Source organism: Rana temporaria, chromosome 1 (genome assembly GCF_905171775.1).
Source record: "Rana temporaria chromosome 1, aRanTem1.1, whole genome shotgun sequence".
NCBI classification, from domain to species: Eukaryota; Metazoa; Chordata; class Amphibia; order Anura; family Ranidae; genus Rana; species Rana temporaria.
Genome location: NC_053489.1, coordinates 178,753,525 through 178,774,336, shown reverse-complemented (window position 1 = coordinate 178,774,336; position 20,812 = coordinate 178,753,525). Strand labels below are relative to the sequence as shown.

At 45.6% G+C, this 20,812-nt stretch overlaps 2 protein-coding genes across 2 annotated transcripts; one reads left to right on the top strand and one right to left on the bottom strand.

The window, feature by feature from the left end:
- The first annotated feature begins 12,202 nt into the window (after positions 1–12,202).
- Positions 12,203–13,714, top strand: LOC120933504 (protein ALP1-like). Its single transcript, XM_040346747.1, has 2 exons — positions 12,203–12,742; positions 12,834–13,714. The coding sequence occupies exons 1-2, from the start codon at positions 12,417–12,419 to the stop codon at positions 13,711–13,713; spliced, it is 1,206 nt and encodes a 401-aa protein (XP_040202681.1). The 5' UTR covers positions 12,203–12,416; the 3' UTR covers position 13,714.
- Positions 13,715–14,027: 313 nt separating this feature from the next.
- On the bottom strand, positions 14,028–15,696 carry LOC120933495. The gene is made up of 3 exons (XM_040346735.1): positions 15,492–15,696; positions 14,671–14,821; positions 14,028–14,588 (listed from the first exon to the last, which is right to left on the bottom strand). Exons 1-3 carry the CDS (start codon positions 15,581–15,583, stop codon positions 14,088–14,090), a joined length of 744 nt encoding a protein of 247 aa, XP_040202669.1. The 5' UTR covers positions 15,584–15,696; the 3' UTR covers positions 14,028–14,087.
- Positions 15,697–20,812: the final 5,116 nt, after the last annotated feature.

The following is a 20,812-nucleotide window of genomic DNA, read 5'->3' as shown; positions in this document are numbered from 1 at the left end:
ATAAATAATTATAAACATTTTAGGGTTAAGTTCACATTTTATTCTGTGATTTGTCCTTTTTTCTACAGGTACTAGAATTTCTCCATAGTTAATAATCCCCAAAATGGATGCAGTTTCCTAGATCACTGGTTTCAGGTAAACTTTAATGTGTTGCCTCCCAGCACTACTCAGCAGGGCAGCATTTCATCAGCACATGCAGACATCACGATTGTACAAGCTTCTTAAGCGCTACCAACAACTATGGAGTTTAAATGTCTCCCAGAATGCATATCGATTAAATGGATAGTTTAGGAAGACCTCCACAGTACATAGATTTGGTCAGTCAAAAGGCTTAGGCCCCGTACACACGTCCGAGGAACTCGACGTGCCAAACACGTTGAGTTCCTTGTCAAGTTCAGTGTTGAAGCCGCCGAGGATCTCGGTGGGCCGACTTTCCTCATTGAACAACGAGGAAAGAGAGAACATGTTCTCTATTTGGTCCGACGAGTTCCTCATTGGCTTCCTCGCTGAAAAGTGTACACACGACCGAGTTTCTCGGTAGAATACAGCTCCGATCGAGTTTCTGGCTGAATTCTGCCGAGAAACTCGGTCGTGTGTACGGGGCCTAAGGAGGTTGTGTAATCCAGTTGTAACATGCGTTGCCAGATTTAGAGGGACTTGTTGGGAGAACGATTATTGTTATTTATAAAGCTTTAAAGAAGCATTGGGGTTGAATTACTAAAACTTGAGAGTACAAAATCTGGTGCAGCTCTGCAAAGAAATCAATCAGCTTCCATTTTTTTTTGTTAAAGTGAGAGAAAACTCCCATGCATGAATTTTACCTATAGGTAAGCCTATAATATGGGGGGGCGTGGCCAGGACAGGCATGTGAGAGGACGCGTCTCTCACAGCTCCCAGCGGTGATCCGGTAACGATCCTCCCCCGGCCACAATCTCGATCCGAAACCACCCTATGCTGGCAGCTGACGACACCGGGATCACAGCGGTACCACCACCGGCACTCTGTACCAGGGGGATGACCTGCAAAGGACAAGGAAAGACCGCAGGGCCGGAGATCCAAGATGGCGCCGCCGCGCTGGCTGTGAAGGGGACGCCTCGTGGAGCGGAGAAATCGGGGCCCAAGCACAGTAAGCAGGTCAAGGCCTCGGGCAAAGACCCCCCTAAGGACATGCTTTATTATGCCCAAAAACTGTCGGGGGCTGGGGGACAGGAACAACCGTCCCGCTCTGGGGACGCACACCAGGCCGGGCCTGCTATGCAGGAAGACACTGCCCAGCTGCATTGGGGAGAGGAGGTGGATGGGGATCAGGCCGGCTCCAGGCCAGATGGCGGCCAGGCCGATACACTACAGGCCGCGACTGCAGTGCAGCCCACGCTGGCGGACATATTACAAGCTGTGAACAAATGCACGGCCTCTGTTGACACCATTAAGGAACAGTTTGGCCTGCTGCGGCAGGATATGCAAAAAATTCGCGAACGCACCACGGCGGTGGAAAGCAGGGTCAATGAGGTGGAGGACCAGATGCACCCCATGGCCCAGGATACCAGGGCTGCTTTGCAGATGGCAAGGGAGGCTTATGACCGTGTAGAAGATATGGAGAACCGTCTCAGACAAAATAACGTCCGCATAGTGGGCCTACCGGAGAGGGTGGAGGGCAAGGACCCCACCACGTTTGTAGAGAACTGGCTATTGGAACTTTTTGGCAAAAAAAAACACTGTCACCGTTCTTTGCGGTGGAGCGGGCCCACAGAGTCCCTTCGCGCCCACCGCAACAGGGGGGCCCCCCCAGATCTATCCTGGCTAAACTACTTCACTACCGTGACAGGGAGGCAGTGCTCCGCCAGGCCCGGGAACGAGCCAATATTCAATATAATGGAGTGCGGGTGTCCTTCTATCCGGATTTCTCACAAGAGGTACAGAGGCGCAGGGCAAAATTCCTTGATGTGAAGCGACGGCTGCGAAACCTGCAACTTCCCTACGCCATGCTATACCCTGCGAAGCTCAGAGTAGTGGTTAGGGGCCAAGCCCAATTTTTTGAATCCGCTAAGGAGGCCATGTCATGGCTGGATCGCAATGAACAATCCTTACAAAGACGAGCGCAGGAGGAAGGAGAGTGAGCCCTGAGACTGGGGTGGGAGGTTTGTTGTTTGCCTTTGGGCACCTATCTTGCACAAATGAGAGAATGTCTGAGTTGATCCTGTTTAGGGGGGAGCCCCTACTTTTTACCTATTGATCTCCCTTTTCAGACTTTTGTGCTCCATATATGAAGATTCATTCCCTTTTTTTGGTTCTTTCTTTTCCCTCTTGGCCGGGGGACATGATAAGTGGCAGCAAGATGTGAGGAGAGATGCTCTCAACAAAAAGTGTGCTATGCTGATGGTTAATGCGAACAATGTCAGTCGACAAGTACTCGCAAAAAGAGTTGTATCCGCCCTGTTGGTGGTACGTGGATATTTGGGGCCCGTTTGGTCCAAAGGTTACATTAATTTCTTTCACCTTTTCAGTTACCATTCGTGGAAAGAGGTACATCGCACGAGACTTAGGCCTCTGGCCCTTTTGCAAGGTAGTATACAGATGTGGACAGTCCTGGGGGTGGGTCTGCCTTCCCAGTCATGGGACCAGAATGTGTATTTATGCTCACCAGTGTATAGCTATATGATTTTAGTGGAGGACTCTCATGGCTAAAGTGCCTATTGTTTCATGGAACGTGAGGGGTATGCATTCACCACTAAAACGTACAATGTTGTTTATGTGCTTGAAGAAGTATTTGCCAGGGGTGATCTGCTTTCAGGAGACTCACTTAACGGCGGAGACCGTGTGCTTCCTGAAATACACATGGGTGGGTAAGGCATATCACTCTACACACACCTCCTTTTCGAGGGGGGTGAGTGTACTGGTGCATAATGCAGTGGATTTTCAGGAGATTGCAAGTGTCATAGATCCAGAGGGCCGCTATGTATTTGTTCACTGTAAAATCGGTACCTTAATCTGTGTCATAGCATGCGTTTACATTCCCCCGCCCTTCACGGCAGTGGTGCTCCGGCTCCTCCTCTCTTTTTTGGACGGTAGGCCGGAGGCTCCGCTGCTCGTGTTGGGAGATTTCAATTGTTGTTTGGATCAGGTGGCGGATAGACATCCGGCCCCTAGACCCTCTGCCCTCGCTAGGAGTACTCCCCTGGCACGGTTGTTGCAAGAGGTGGGCTGGGTGGACGTCTGGCGACACCGTAACCCGGGAGGCAGACAGTTTACGTGCTTCTCAAAGACTCACGGCTGTCTGTCCAGGATTGATTTGGGGGTGGGAAATCTGAGCATGCTTCCGCTGATAGCGGACCTGTCACACAGGCCCCGCAGCGTGTCGGATCACTCAGCTCTAGTGGTACAGCTCTTAGTGGCTCCGCAGGGGAACTTAGTTAAGGCACCATGGAAATTGAATGCGTTCTGGTTACAGCTCATCCGTTCACATAGGGAGATATTGGAGGAGGTACGGGGGTACTTTGCAGCGGGTGCAGGGATGGACATAGAGGTGGAACACTGGGACGCCTTCAAGGCGCATTTTCGAGGCATACTTAGCAGGGAAGTGAATGGGGTTAAAAAGGCCTCAACAGCTTTATTGATTGATGTAGAGAACAGGGTTCAGGACATGGAGAGGGCTTACATAGCGGATCCTTCTGATTCGACCAGGGAAACCTGGCAGGCCGCTCAGTCGGCCTACCAGCAACTTCTCTCCTCGTCTGCTGAGAAGAAACGCTTTTTTGCAAAGCAGGCGTTCTTTGAGGAGGGTGAGAAAACCGGCCGTATATTGGCGCGGATTGCGAACTCCCACCAACGATCGCCGGCTATAGGGGCCATAAGATCTAGTTCGGGAGGATTAGTTTCACAACCAGAACAAATTATGCAGGAACTGGCGGGTTTCTATGAGACCCTGTACAGCTCAGGCACGGCATACACTCAGGGAGATCTAGAGCTATACCTAGCCCAACTGGCCTTCCCAGAACTGACTGCTGACCAGCGTATTTTGCTGGATAAGCCAATCACAGTGGAGGAACTAGTGGGGGCAGTCGGCGCTTTCCCTAACTGCAAGGCCCCGGGGGAAGACGGGCTGCCCATGGAGGTGTATAAACAGTATTCTGAAGTATTACTCCCCCAATTACTGAAGGTCTTTAACAAGGCCAGGGACAGGGGGAATTTACCCCCGTCTATGACTAAGGCTAACATAGTCCTGCTACTTAAGCCAGGCAAAGATCCTGTAGACCCAGGTGCGTACCGCCCCATTTCCTTACTGCAAAGTGACATCAAGATACTAGCTAAGGTGCTGGCCATGCGGCTGAATGGGGTGATAACTTCGATTGTGCATGGAGACCAGGCTGGTTTCATGCCCAATAAATCCACGGCGGTCAATCTTAGGAGGCTGTTCCTTAATATGCAGGCACGGGCGGACAACATGGGCAGTAGGGCGCTACTGTCCTTAGACGCCACAAAGGCGTTTGATAGTATAGATTGGAACTACCTTTGGACGGTGTTACAGAAATTTGGGTTCGGCCCGGTTTACATTTCCTGGGTGCGCTTGCAATACTGCCAGCCACAGGCGGCAATAAGGACGTTTGGCTCCCTGTCAGGGAGTTTCGCACTGAGGAGGGGTACTCGGCAGGGGTGCCCCCTGTCCCCCCTCCTCTTTGCTTTGGCTATTGAACTGCTATGGAGATGAGCAGGAAAAGGTGATGTTATATGCGGACGATACCCTCCTTTTGTTGGGGGATACGGACACTTCCCTTAGAGAGGCTATGGTAGCGATCACAGAGTTTGGCAGATTTTCTGGTTTACTTATTAACTGGTCAAAGTCGGCCTTGCTTTTGTTGGACGGTGACAACACGCAGGTAATTAATCCCTTGTGCCCTATTCCCATTACTCCCTTCTTTAAGTACCTAGGGGTGCAGATCACGGCTCAGCCACAGGACTTCATTCATCTCAATATATCCCCCTTGTTACTACAATTTAGGGACAAAGTTAAAACTTGGAAGGCCCTGCTGCTATCGGTTGCAGGCCGGGTGAATTTAATCAAGATGATACTTATGCCACAGTTATTATACTTCCTCCATAACACCCCCATGGTCATCCCCTTGAAAGTTTTCCACACAGTTAATAGCATCTTTCGAGGCCTCATCTGGAGAGACGGGGCTCCTAGGATTAAATTAGAGCACTTACAGAGACCTAAGGATAGTGGGGGATTGGCATTGCCAAACCCCTGGCTATACTATTTGGCGGCCCAGATGCAGCAGCTGGTCGGTATGTTTCGGCCGGCGGTGCGGTCCTCTGCTCAGAAACTCCTGGAGCACACCGTGGGCAGAAGTCCGATTCCTGAGGCGTTGGAGGCACAGGCCTTTGCTAAACCACATAAAAAATACCCCACTTTTAGTCTAACCCAGAAGGTATGGAATAAGGTCAAATATGTTCAGAATGCGGAAGGATACACGAAATACAGTCCAATATGGCAAAATGACACCTACACTGAACTGGCCAAGTTGCAATCGGGGACCAGATGGAAAAGATATGGGGTTACACACCTCACACACATATTCTGTAATGGAGTGCTACGTACGTTCCCTGCGTTGCGAGAGGAGTTTGGCTTGCCGCAGTCAATGTACTTCTCCTACCTACAGTTGAGGCATGCAGTGGTGGCGCAGGGTCGCTCTTCTGAGTGGTGCCTGTCGCCTACTCCTGCTTTTGATCTTTTGGGGGATGCTGAGACGTCGAAAGGCTTTATCTCCCAGTGCTATACCATTTTGTTGCAATATGTGATGAAGCAGCATCCCCTGAGGATAAGAGAGAGGTGGGAAGCGGATGCGGGAGAGTTGGATGGGGAACAGTGGGAGGAGATTTTTCAGGCGGTGGGCAAGTGCTCCTTGAATGTATCACAAAAGCTTACCCAGTTGTATATCCTGTTACGTACCTATTACACCCCACACAGACTTAGTAAGATGAACCCGCAACTTGACCCTACTTGTACACGTTGTAAGAGAGACCATGGAGATTTGATTCATATGCTATGGAGATGTCCCAAACTCCACACTTATTGGGCAGGAGTAGTGAGTACCATTAACTCAGCATTTGGCGTGACTCTTCCGCAGGACCCGAGGGCATGTCTCTTGGGGGCTCTGGAGGAGTACGAATGGGAAGAGGCGGACAGGGAAGTGATTCACAGGGTGTTGTTCCAGGCGAGGAAACTCATCATGGTTCATTGGAGAGCTGAGGCTCCCCCGACCCGTGCTGAGTGGATCGCCAACATTGGGACAACGATGAGGATGGAGAAACTGGTATACCAACACAGGGGCAATGCCCACAAGTTTGAGAAGCTATGGGCAAAGTGGTTGGATGTACCGGGCCTAGCCCCGGTGGACTTGGTGATGGATAGGTTGCTGGGTATTAATGTTGGGTGAGATTTGGATGGGAGCGGATGCCACGAGAGCAATGTCAGGAGTGGTGGCGGGGGGGGGGGGATTTACCTCCAGAATGGGATTGCTATATCTGTACATGTTAGTATGGCCTTGATCTTTATCTCTATTTTATGTTTATGTCCCCGACGTGTCGAGGGGATTCTGTATGCTTTGTACCTCTGCAAACTAAATAAAACTTTTGTTGGATTAAAAAAAAAAAAAAAGCCTATAATATGGCTTACCTATAGGTACTGTAAAAACCTCCTAAACGTGCACCATTTAGGAGATATTTACTGAAGATGCACCAGTGACGTCCCCGGCGCATGCACTCTGAAGAAACGGCATACCTTCCTTTAGAGTCCTGTGCCGTAAACAGTACTTCGCATGCGCAGGAGTGACGTCAGCACGGCTCCGGGCCACTCACACACAGGACCGGTGCTGCCACTAGGCAAAACTAGATAACCGCCTAGGGCGCTCGGCCACTGGTGTTCCTGTTCTCTTCTCTCTGAAGCAAGCAACTAAGTCTCAGCATCAGCAAGCAGTCGCCGCTCCGTTCACACAGTGTCAGAGGCGCAGTGGCGGCCGAGAACTCTTGTCTGTGTCCCGACTCCCGAATGAATGGAAGCAAGTAAACCAACATTCATTGATGGGTGCTGGTGAGGCTGCATTTGATGGACGCTGGTAGGCTGCATTAATGGGCGTTTAATTAAAAAGGTGGGGTATACATGGGCAGGACAAATGGGGTGGAGCCAAGGGGGGGCGACAAAATGAGGACCACCTAGGGTGTCAAATATCCTTGCACCAGCCCTGCTCACACAGCTGCAGTCGGCGAACCTGGAAGGAAGACGAGAGAAGATGGAAGCCCATTAAGCTGTTACAGCGTTCCGCTGTAGGGCTTCGTTCTAAGGTGAGTTTCAAATATTGTGCTAGTATGTGATGCATAAAATCACATTATGCCATTGCCTTGCAAGTTTAAAAAAAAAAAAGCAGTTTACTACCGCTTTAATTGAGGTTGGAAACTGGCTACCATGTGTAGCTACACCAGATGTTGCACTCTCCAAAAGAAAGAAAGAAAGAATAAGAAAGATGGCTAGAGAGGGATGGTGAAAACAAACAAGAAATTAGGATATAGAGAGATAAAAGGGAAAGAAAGGAGAACAAAGAGAAAGAGTGGTGCATCCTAAAATGTACTATAAGGGGTTTTAATACTGTACTAGTGGAAGGGACTTATGGAGCGCTAAATGTCCGTGGGTTAGGGGTGTAAATTACTTGTCTTACCTTGGGTGTCGACAACCCACGATAGGAAAATAATTTTACTGTTTGAGGTCCCCACAACTTGGGAAATTTTATCAAGGGGTCACGGCACTAGAAGGTTGAGAACCACTGGTCTAGAGGGACTGTCTTAATAAACAATATTGTTACTCTTTGTATTTAGTTCAAACATGAAGATAGCAAGGTACAGAAGATTCAGTTATCTGCACTTTTTACACACAGATAAAGCCCAGGGGTTTGTGGATACTATCAGGAAGTTGACAGTAAACAGGGCAGCGCTTAAATTTATGTTTGGACAACAAAAAAACAGCAACATTTGGAAAAGAAAACCATATTCATTGCTGTTAACAAAGCGCTCCCTAGCAGTAAACAGCGTCATCAGTATACATTCCTGTGACACATTTTGACCTTTGATCCATAGTATCCTTAGTTTTTTTCCTACTAAATAAAACCACAGGTGAGTTTCAGATAAACGTCAAAAATGCTCTTCAGTTATACGGACAGTGTGGCTAATTTACTATCAAGCGATTTTCCTGTAAATCAACTAAATGTTTATCCAATGGGAGCATTGAAACCGTAATGTGGCAATGCCCCATGATTCCAAGTGTCAGTCCTCTTGGACAGTCATTCTCAAACAGGGCTCCTTCAGAAGTTGCTAAGGGTTCCTTGAGCTGTGTCTTATTGACCTCCCATTTAATAGTTCCAAGGACAATGCCCAACTGGTAACTTGGCTCAAACAGTTCACCCTTTCTAGCAGTGGCAGTGCGTCCATAGAGGGCGCAGGAGCGCCGCCCCCTCTCTCTTGCACCGCCGCCCCCTCTCTCTTGCACCGCCACTGAAAAACAATACATAGATTCATGCATTGCATGAATCTATGTATTGTCGCCGCTGCCCACTATTCAGATGTCTGGCCCCCTGGCGAGCACCGGCCATCTGAATAACGGCAGCTGGTTGGCTTTGGAAGTGTCTATCAGAGCCAGTGGCTCCGATTACAGTCTGAGGGCTGTAATCGGCTTCCAAAATAGTTAACGAGGGGACGCATGGGGTGTGCGTTCCTTGGTTAACACTCGAACATATTGGCCAGCACACCACGGATCGTACAAGATGTCCAAAAGTTTAATGCGGTGAAAACAAAGTTTCGAGGCCGCGCAGGACCTCTTCGTCAGGCAAGTGATAAAAAATCAGTGCAACACCATTGGAACACCACCCTGTTCCAGTTCCCAGCTGGTGATCACTTCAGCGCCCATTTTTGCACTTATTGGACGTTTTTCCAGGAAGGTGTGCGATTGGAATATTAACTAAGACTGTTACCTTGTTTAACACTGACACGCATCTTAGCCAATCAGGTTCACCGGATCTGGTTACCGGTAACCTAATTGGCTGAAGCGACATCGAGGGCGGGACTACTTCGAGGGATCGTGGAGGAGGATCTGAGAATGGCTGACCGAGAAAGTGCCAGGTGGGGGGGACGACAATCTGGCGGCATTTTAGGGGAAAAATGGTGGCAATTGATGGGCACAGTGGCGACAATGGCATTACACAGTGTCTGCGTTTGGCATGGCACAGTAGCGACAATTGATGGCACAGTGGCTTCGTTTGGCATGGCACAGTGGCAACAATTGATGGGCACAGTGGCGACAATGGCACAGTGTCTGCGTTTGGCATGGCACAGTGGCGACAATTGATGGGCACAGTGGCGACAATGGCATGGCACAGTGGCGACAATTGATGGGCACAGTGGCGACAATGGCATGGCACAGTGGCTGCGTTTGGCATGTCACAGTAGCGACAATTGATGGCACAGTGGCTGCGTTTGGCATGGCACAGTGGCAACAATTGATGGGCACAGTGGCGACAATGGCATGGCACAGTGGCGAAAATTGATGGCACAGTGTCTGTGTTTGGCATGGCACAGTGGCGACAATGTCATGGCACAGTGGCAACAATTGATGGGCACAGTGGCGACAATTAATGACACAGTGGCTGCGTTTGGCATGACCCAGTGGCGACAATTGATGGCGGAGTGGCTGCATTTGGCTTGGCACAGTGGCGACAATTGATGGCACAGTGGCTGCGTTCGGCATGGCACAGTGGCGACAATTGATGACACAGTGGCTGCGTTTGGCATGACACAGTGGCAACAATTGATGGCACAGTGGCTGCATTTGGCATGGCACAGTGGCGACAATTGGTGGGCACAGTGGGGACAATGGCATGGCACAGTGGAAACAATTAATGGCACAGTGGCGAAAATTGATGGCGCAGTGGCGCAGTGGCGACAATTGATGGGCACAGTGGCTGTGTTTGATGGCATGGCACAGTGGCTGCGTTTGATGTCATGGCACAGTGACAGTAAATGGGATAGATTCCCTTACTGCCAGGATGGGACAGTATATTGACTATTTCATCCAACCTGCTGTCCATATGACACCAGCCTACCTCAAGGACACAAAACATATACTACAGCTTCTCGATACAGTGTCAGTGTGTGAAGGTACCACACTACTTGCTACAGCAGATGTCACATCACTGTACACGATTGTACAGCACCATGATGCTTGTTTTGCTACTAAATGGCTTTTACGCAAATTTAGCAGCCTTGTCTGTAAACAAAGGAAGTTTCTCATCAAGTGCCTCGATCTCTGCCTTAAGTGCAATTATTTTTGGTACGATCAGAGCTATTACCATCAGGCTATTGGCATTGCCATGGGAGCGAAGTTCGCACCTAGTGTAGCGAATGCCTTCATGGCATTATGGGAAGAGTCAACTATATATGAGAACACTCCAGTTGAGTTGTCCCTCTATAAGAGGTATATAGACGACATCATCATCCTGTGGAACGGGAGCAGAGAAGGTTTGGAGAACTTCCTGGAGACACTCAATAATAATGACAAGAATATCTCCCTAGTGTGAAAAATTGATGAGAAGTCTATAGACTTCCTAGACCTAAACATAAGTATAGAAAAAGACAAAGTAGTCACCAAAACACATTTTAAAAATGTTGATACAAACAGTTACCTTTCGATGGACAGTTGCCATTTTAAACCTTGGTTGTTTAATATCCCGAAGGGGCAACTTATTAGAATTAGAAGGAACTGTACGAAAGAGAGTGATTACACATTGCAAGCAGACATGATTGGCATGAGGTTTAAAGAAAAAGGCTATGATGGACCATGGGTGAAAGATCAAATAGATACTGTCAGAAAGCTAGATAGGAATTTGATGCTGCAAGACAAACCGAAAACACATCAACAACAAAGTGCACCGGTTCTTATTCTAGACTATAACTCCCAATATAAAGATGTGGCCAAATTGATTGGGAGACATTGGCACATCTTGAAGGGAGATAAGGATCTAGGGCAACTACTTCCAGAAAAACCGAGGATAGTGTACAAGAGAGCACCAACTTTGAGAAACCTGATTGTGAAAACAGTAGTTGAACCACCACCAAAACCAGGATATACCTTCTTTTCAGGAAAAGGTTTTTATCCGTGCAAGAACTGTAATGCATGTCGGAAATCACAGAGGTTCCAAAAGAAACGTACCGAGTTTGTAGCAACAAACACAGGTGAAACCCATGTGATTAAAGACTTTATTGGATGTCACACTGAGGGGGTTGTATATGTGCTACAATGTAGCTGTAACCTCCAATATGTCGGCAGAACAAAGAGGGCCCTGAAGGTTCGGGTCAGCGAACATGTGGAGAACATAATAAAAGGCTTTCCGAAACACAGTGTGTCAAGGCACTTTGATCAAGTACATAACTGTGACCCCACCCAATTACAATTTTGGGGGGTAGAAAAATACAATCCCTCATGGAGAGGGAGTCACAAGATTCGTACAATTAGCCAAAAGGAATCTAAATGGATTCATACTATGCGTACACTTGTCCCGGGTGGTATGAACGTTGAATTTGATCTCAACTGTTTCCTCAGTAACTTTTGATCGATTTATTTCAGTCGTTCTGTGTATGTTTGCTATCTCACCATTTGAGGGAGAGTAGCTTTTACATGATGATCAATAGGAATACCTGTAAAAAGGAATACCTTTATATATATATAGACTGTGGGTATGTGATGCGACAAACCAGGTGTGCGACCACCCCCCTTTTTATATTTACTTATATATATTTTTACATATATTTTATATATAGATATTTACCATCTGGATTGTATTAAATTATCTTATTATTTTATATATTTTTATATATTAATTTAAATACTGCGTTTTATCACGCTTAGTATTTGTCCTATTTTAACAATTTATAGGTTTGTCTTCAATATGATTGCTATCACCATTTATTTATTAATTTTTGGTGAACCTGTATATATACAATTTATTTTGTTCCCCGCAGTATTAGGGCTCTTTCACACGTCCGTTCAGTTTTTACATTATTTTTTTTCCCTTCAGTTGATCCGTTTTTTCATCATTTTTTCGTCCGTTTTCCATCCGTTTACATCCGTTTCCGTTCCGTTTTCCGTCCGTTGACGTCCGTTTTTGGTCCGTTTTTCATCCGTTTTTTCGATCCGTTTTTTGATCCGTTTTTTTTATTTTTTTGGTTTTAGAACTTTATTAATCATCTTTTCAAGAATTTTCCCATGATTCTTTGTTTCCCCCAGTGTGCATTGTGCTTTCCTCTTCCTGTATGTTAACAGCCGGCTGTTTTGTTCCTGATCCATTGCTGTATTTCACTGTACTTTACTGCTGATTACGATGGATTTGGGGAATTATTATCAGAATGTGACATCATTTGTCATGATGTACTATGTGTGGAGAAAAAAAAGCTTGACCAGGAAGATGTCTGCTAGGGGACGCAGGTACTGGGCACATCCCATGCTCCTCAAAAGGCCAAGTGAGGGTTTCTTTGCGCTGCAATATGCAGATTTGCGACGTTACCCTCCTAAATTTTTTAATTTCACTAGAATGACGATCCCAACGTTTGATTATTTGCTTGAAAAGTTACATCCCAGACTATACCGTACAAACACAGACATGCGACTTGCTGTGCCTCCAGAGGAGCGACTTCTCATTACCCTCAGGTAAGCCAGCCAGCCAGCCATTTAGCTTGATTATGTCCAGTGTAATGTTGGATTCCTTTCGTAATTTCTTCTACTCTTCTACTCTTCCTAGGTTTCTTGCATCTGGAGTGTCTTATACGTCACTAAGCCATTTTTTTTTATTGGGAATATCGACCATATCAGTGATAGTGCATGAGACCTGCGAAGCAATATGGGAGGAGCTTCGTTCTTCTGCAATGCCGGTTCCTGATGCTACCATGTGGCAGGAAATTGCGACTGGCTTTTGGAAAAAAACTCAATTCCCCAATTGTGTTGGAGCTCTGGATGGGAAACATGTCAGAATCCAGATGCCACCAGGATCTGGCTCGCAATTTTTCAATTATAAAAAATATTTTTCACTAGTGCTAATGGCAATTTGCGACAGTAACTACAAATTTATAGCCGTTGATATAGGAGCCTATGGATCGAATGCCGACGCAAGAATATTTTCATCATCAGTAATGGGGAGAAGAATACTGGAGGGACACTTTAATTTCCCAGCAGATCAACCACTACCATCAACTGTAGGACCAGATTTGCCACATGTTCTAGTTGCTGATGAGGCATTTGGACTTTCTCATCATCTTTTAAGGCCTTATGCCAGGCAGAATTTAACGACCCCAAAGAAAATTTTCAACTACCGCTTGAGTCGTGCAAGGCGCCTTATTGAATGCACCTTTGGCATTTTGAGCGGCAAATGGCGCATATTTCATAGCGCTATACAACTTAGCGTGGAGAATGCCCAACTGGCAATCCAAGCCTGCTGTGTCCTCCACAATGTCATCCGCGAGAAGGAAGGGATTTCAGTTGAGGAAGAGGACGAGGTAGACCTACCATCTGTGCGCTTTTCCGGACTGCGACCCAACAATTCAGCCATTACCATGCGTGACAATTTTACTAATTTTTTTATGTCCCCAGAAGGAGAGGTTCCGTGGCAGTATCAATATGTGTAAAAACAGTCATGAGGAACTTTATCATTTGCACCTTTCTAGTAACATGTTTCGCCCCTTTTAGTTAATTTGCATGGTCTTTCTTGTCATAGTGAAAACGCCAGTTAATTTCTACATTTAAGATTTCTACAAGTGTATGCTTTCATGCTTCAATTGTCATTATGTCCCTATGATATATCAGTTTGTTTCTTTTCACATAAAATACCAAAAAAAAATCATTTTCATGCAGTCTACTATTTTTCTTTGAACTTTATGAACGCAACATGTAGATTGTAACTTATAGTAAAAGATAAAAAAAAAATGAAATACACATCACAAAAAGGGGCAAAAATCAATTTATTAAAGTATCGTATCAAAAATTTCCAAAAAAAATAAAATTATAGATCTTGATAATAAGGGGTGGGGAAAAGGGAGGAATCAGATCGTGAAGTCCCCTGGGAAGGAGAGGGATCATAGTTGGGTGCCTGGGGTGGGACTGGAAAATTTTGGGCAGTGGAGGCAGGGGCACGGTAATGATGGGGTATAGGGCTGGGTTGGAATCGGTGAGTGTAGGGAGCTGGTGGTGGGTGATCGGGGTAGAATTGGCGTTGGGAAGGGGAGATAACTTGGGGCACAGGGTCTCCTGACATAGAAGCCTTCAGACAAGTACCGATATACTGGCCAATTGCCAGGCGCATATCAAGTTTTCGATCCGGATTCATTTTTTGTAGCAGGTGGTACTGGCTTCTTAGGAATAAAGCGTCCTCGTTGTTAGGGTCCAAAAAAGGATCGTTGGAGTCAGGTCTTCTTGCTTTCATCTCCTCCATGAAGCTCAGCATGGCGTTATCTAATTTGTTTTTTTGTGGACGCTTTCTCACAGTTGAACCAACTGAACGAATCTGAGGGGTGGAACACATATCTATTAGCACATTATCTTTTGACAATATTTAAAAAAGTAGGCATTTTATGTTCGATACTTACAGGCACACTTGTGGTTGGTGGAATCGGTCTTGCAGCTCTAGTGGCATCTTCAGCTGCCTCACTTTCTGTCACTCCAGTTTCTCCCATGGGATCTGGCTGCGAAAATTCAGTATCTGTTTCCTCCTCCGTTTCACTGATGTTAGTGGCTGTACTGTAAAATATTGGTTGGTAGATGGGTTAAAGGTCAATTCAGACTTGTTTCAACAATACATAGATCCATGTGTGTGTATACTGCTGTGGTCAACCCTACATACCACTTTTGGAATACTTAGTTTGAACATATTTGCATAAAAAAAATAGACAAAGTTGTCTGACTGTTACCTATCAACACCCCCTGAAACACAGTCGGGGTTATTTACTAAAGGGAAATCCACTTTGCACTACCAGTGCACTATCAGAGCATTTGGAAGTCCAGTCGCTGTAGATCTGAGAGGGACATGCAAGGAAAGTAAAAAAGAGTATTTTAACGTCCACGTGATTGGATGATAAAATCAACAGTGCTTCCCCTCATTTCAGATCTTCCACTTAGATCTACAGTGACGGTACTTACAAGTGCTCTTGCAGTGCAAAGTTAATTTGCCATTAGTAAATGACCCCCAATACCTACCAGACACTCAAGGAGTGATGGCAGCAAAGTAAGAGGGGAAAGAAGACCTATACGGGGACTTTCATCTCAGGGAATCAATTCATTAATAATGAGCTACTATGATATGCATACTAGGTCATTATGCATTTCTGTTAATTCAGATATTTATATGTGTGGATCAAGTTTATTATTTGTAGTTTACTTGGTCAAATAATGTTATAAAGTGGCTAGGTACCTTCTTAGGCTCATCACGTTACGCAGGAAATCCAGCATTTCAAAAAATGCACCCTTTTTGTACTTGGAGGCTCCAGCTCCACTGCGGGACATTGTCTCCTCCTTCAAATCTCTCCTATAACGGTCTCTCAATGAGCGCCAGCGGGTGACGATACTCTCTCCTATGAAGAAACAGAAAATAAAATACACCCATAGGTGGCGTGGCAGGTGGCGTGGCAGGTGGCGTGGCCAGTGGCCAATTCACAACTTGTGGCAGGTGACGTGGCAGGTGGCCAGTGGCCAATTCACAACTTGTGGCAGGTGGCGTGGCCAGTGGCCAATTCACAACTTGTGGCAGGTGGCGTGGCAGTTGGCCAGTGGCCAATTCACAACTTGTGGCAGGTGACGTGGCAGGTGGCGTGGCCAGTGGCCAATTCACAACTTGTGGCAGGTGACGTGGCAGGTGGCGTGTTCAGTGGCCAATTCTCAACTTGTGGCAGGTGGCGTGGCAGGTGGCGTGGCAGTTGGCCAGTGGCCAATTCACAACTTGTGGCAGGTGACGTGGCAGGTGGCGTGGCCAGTGGCCAATTCTCAACTTGTGGCAGGTGACGTGGCAGGTGGCGTGGCCAGTGGCCAATTCTCAACTTGTGGCAGGTGGCGTGGCAGGTGGCGTGGCCAGTGGCCAATTCACAACTTGTGGCAGGTGGCGTGGCAGTTGGCCAGTGGCCAATTCACAACTTGTGGCAGGTGACGTGGCAGGTGGCGTGGCCAGTGGCCAATTCTCAACTTGTGGCAGGTGGCGTGGCAGGTGGCGTGGCAGTTGGCCAGTGGCCAATTCACAACTTGTGGCAGGTGACGTGGCAGGTGGCGTGGCCAGTGGCCAATTCTCAACTTGTGGCAGGTGACGTGGCAGGTGGCGTGGCCAGTGGCCAATTCACAACTTGTGGCAGGTGGCGTGGCCAATTCACAACTTGTGGCAGGTGACGTGGCCGGTGGATATGGATGTTGACATATGGATGGACTACAAGATAACAACCCACCCCCCCATAACCCACAAACTACTTACCACGTTCAAATTTTTCATTTTTTTTTAGTGTCTGCCAGTTCGGTGTCACCGCCTGAAAGACTTCCTCCCATTTGTTGTTAGAGACATATCGGTTGCTATAGTCTCCACACCTCTTATCCCATATTGCAGGGCGATCCTGTACCAGGTGTATTAGCTCTTCTTGGCTAACATCCTTTGCCATTTTATTAATTTAAGGAGGACAATCACACACAGGGAATTGCTCTAATGTCCAGGAACTGGGCAGCATGTGCTGGGAACATGTGACTTGGGAATAAAAACACTACCTGGGTGAAAGGTTATTGTTATGTATGCATATTGCATACATATTAAAGTTTGGTGAATTTGTATTTTTTACATATTTTGGTGAAAAACGGACGTTAGCGGAACGGATGATAAACGGATCATCCGTTAACGTCCGTTTTTCGTCCGGTCAGTTTTTTGGACGGAAGAAAAATAGGGTTTTCTTCCGTCCAAAAAAACGGACCTTAACGCAGACGGATGCTAACGGACGTTAGCGGATGCTCATCCGCTAACGGACGCTAGCCCATAGGGAAGCATTGAGGTCCGTTAACGGACGTCCAAAAAACGGACGAACGGAACGGACGTGTGAAAGAGCCCTAAGTGTTTGAGAGGATTTATCCCCATTATTTATGCTTCCGTGATGGGGATGACTATTCCCTTTTCCCCCTCAGGCTGCGGAGATATACATTTTTAATATATTTTTAACTTGTAATTTTATATGCATATTTGTCCGACATGTAGCGGTATATATGATTCAATTTTGAAGTCTAGCGACTCTATATCATCTAGTTGCCATGGAGATATGTATCGTTTAATGATATCTTCAGGCGGAGATATGCCATTCCAATGCAGTGTGTTCTACTAAGATAGTCACAATATACATAGCATTTGGACTTCAATAAAATGGCGGCGATACTATTTCCGTTTTCTCGGATACATAAACAATAGAATGTCCGCCAATCAGATGCCCCAGATGAAGACACGTGACCCCGTGTCGTAACGCGTAGGGATTGGCGTACACCTGGAGTGACGTAAGCCGGCGCTGTGAACGCCGCTCATTTTAAAATTGCTGCACGTTTGTAACTTTTTAAATGTAAGCACAGGTTTTTCCTTGAATAAATTACAACCTGGTTTACTGTACTTCACTATCGGAGGCTCCTTTTTTGTTCCCTCTCTCCTTTTTATCTATTTGGGCGGAGTATTATACGGATTTATGGAAAAGACGTGGTGCCAGCTCAAGGGGTGAAAGGACAGGGATTACCCATAGAGGATTGCCACTGTGTGAGAGATTCGATGCTCATCTATATCTACCTGGAGGTAAGAGGCTTGTGAGCCTAGTGAAGGATACGATCTATCATCTGCTAGTCACATATCTAAACACTTGATTCAGCATTATTGATCAGATCATCTGGCAGCTCTTATTCTATTTTTATTTTGATTTGTATTTGATCTTTCACTGAAGGACTCGTTTTTGTTTTCTTCCACATCACTCAATTAACCATTTGTTTGGTTCTTAGTTTGGATTTTGGTTTGCACTATTATTTGAGTGTGATTAGCTCTCTTATATCGGTTGAATACACGGACTACTCAGTGCAATATTTATTTATGTTTTTACAATTCATTGTGTACTCACTTTTCTATTGTGTTTATATTTGTGTGTCACAGCAATGTGAGATACGTTGCGCAGAATCACTCTCACCATTTTGATTTCAGTTTTTGTGTTTGGTAAACACTGCTAGATTTTGCTGCACTGTATATATTTTGTTGAGGTTATTGAACTTTAAGGATCTATATTAGCGCGGAAGCACTTGTCACTTTATTCATGGCACAGTGGCGACAATTTTATGGCACAGTGGCGACAATTTTATGGCACAGTGGCTGCGTTTGATGGGCACAGTGGCTGCGTTTGATGGGCACAGTGAGGCTGCAATTAGTGTTTGTTTTTTTTTCGTTTGTTTGCGCCCCCCCAAAGATTTTAAGCATCAGCAGCCCCTGCTTTCTAGTCCTGCACATTTCTAGCAGAGTAGAAGAACCATTTTCCCCTTTCCATCTCAGGCAATCTCTGTGCATGTAGAAAGTTGGTTTAGTCAGCCGAGTTCCAATGCATTGGGCACATGTTCATAAACCAGCATTCCAATTAAAGATGGTATTCAGTTACCATCGAAAGTGAAAGTAAAAGAAAAACCCAAATTTTGGATTGACATCAGAACACTAGTTCTGGCAACCCTCGTGACATACCAGGACTCCCTCACTTTGAAGAGGTTTCCTTTCACTTCCTGTTTTGGCTATGGGATAGGAAATGAAGAGAAATTTTCCCAGTGGGGAACAGATGACAAATAAAAACCAATGATTGATGAAGGCTTCTTAGCCAAAACGCGTCAGCATAGCCTGTACCCGTGTACCCATGTAACTAAATAAAGGACTTTTATTCATGAGCATCCGAGTCGCCAGCCCTTTTCTGACTCAAGCATTGCATTTTGGGGCCTAAACGTCCAGGCTAGAGCACCGGTCCACAGTTCACAGATCACCATATTGGCAGTGGAGCTGGGTTATAATTTTGCTTCTCACAAAAACCAATGGGTTTAATTATAACCATCTGTATTCTATTCAAAATAAAATCAAATAAATATGTTGTCTTTAGATACACTTTAGGCCACTAAACCCTTATCTGCTCGTATCCTGATTAACCTTCTCTTTTAATTGACTTTATGACTTCATGCCCCACCTTTATTTTTACTTCATCCAAGTAAGCAGCAAATAGTAGTGTTTGTGTGGCTGATACAACAACCCGCTAAAATAAAACTGTGTCTTAGTTATTTATGGGCTTTACAACTATTTAAAGTATATTATTTACTATCATATACATAATTTTTATTCACATACCTATGAATGTATAGGTACAATATCTAAAAGCTGAAAAAAATATATAATATCAATGAATAAAGAACCTCATTGTTAATTTAGAACAGTTCCCATTGAGAACACTCTGTCAACAGTATCATTTCTGAACTACAGTCATTATATATAAGATGCTGCAACCTGTGCATTTAAATTGTACTTGAGCATTCCCACCAAATGTATACATTGTCCACACCCAGATTCATGTACTGGAATCAGGTCACATCCTGTAAAATAGAACATGTACAGCATTAAAGAGGAACTAAACTCTGGACGCTGTGCTCCAAAAAAAAGGCAGAGGATAGGACTAGTCTCCAGCAGGGCCGTAGATATATTTATTCAATGGGAGCATGGGACTGAAATGCAGCAATGCCCCATGATCCCAGAGGAGCTGTGGTTGATTGACCTCCCATCTAATGGTGCCTGCATAGTTTCATAGGCTTCATCAGCAGCATGAAACCTATGATCTTTTTGTCTATCTAGGGGAGGGGGGGCATTCTTCCTGCTGATTTCCGATGAACTCTTTTTAGCAGGGGGTTCCCCCGAGACTGGGAAAATTATTTCAAGAGCTCCTCTAGGGCACATATGACGGGAAAGACGGCCATACTTAACATGCCAGGAAAAGCCCAACATAAACGACGTAAATGTACTGCGTCGGCCGGGCGTACGGTCGTGAATTTGCGTATCTAGCTGATTTACATATTTTGACACTTAAATCAGCGTACACGCCCCTAGTGGCCAGCGTAAATATGCAGTTACGATCCGACGGCGTAAGAGACTTACGCCTGTCGGATCTAAGGGAAATCTATGCGTAACTGATTCTATGAATCAGGCGCATAGATACGACGGCGCAACTCAGAGATACGACGGCGTATCTGGAGATACGCCATCGTATCTCCACTGAGAATCTGGCCATTGAAGTTTATCACTTTTATGGACTTTAATTGAAATCTCTTTTCAGTCATTTTTTTATGTTAATTTAATTGCATTTTATGTCAATTTATATAGCCATTTTCACTATGACATGGTGCTATAGAAATTGTTTTAGTATTTGTTTTCACTTTAATATTGTGACATTGGCGCCACTATTTTTTCATTTAAAATTCTTTTTACATTGCACCAATATAATGTGCTGGATTGTAATTTAGATTTGTAATTTAATTAATTAAAGAAACAATATAATAGGAGTGGCAATACCCCAAGGTGGGCAGGGACATCTAAAACACCAAGGTTGGCAGGACCATTATTTGGTGCAATAGTGTACTTGGCTCATACAGATCATCCTTTTTAGGCCTGCACATCTCTTTATTTATACTTGGTGTACCAAAGCAGTCTGGGAAAACTCTTTAACCCTTTGC

Coding starts and splice junctions, on each gene's coding strand:
- LOC120933495 (XM_040346735.1), bottom strand. CDS start 15,583: ATGTCCCGCAGTGGAGCTGGAGCCTCCAAGTACAAAAAGGGTGCATTT. Junction 14,822..15,491: donor AACGTGATGAGCCTAAGAAG/GTACCTAGCCAC, acceptor AATATTTTACAG/TACAGCCACTAACATCAGTG. Junction 14,589..14,670: donor CACCAACCACAAGTGTGCCT/GTAAGTATCGAA, acceptor TCCACCCCTCAG/ATTCGTTCAGTTGGTTCAAC.
- LOC120933504 (XM_040346747.1), top strand. CDS start 12,417: ATGGATTTGGGGAATTATTATCAGAATGTGACATCATTTGTCATGATG. Junction 12,743..12,833: donor CGACTTCTCATTACCCTCAG/GTAAGCCAGCCA, acceptor TACTCTTCCTAG/GTTTCTTGCATCTGGAGTGT.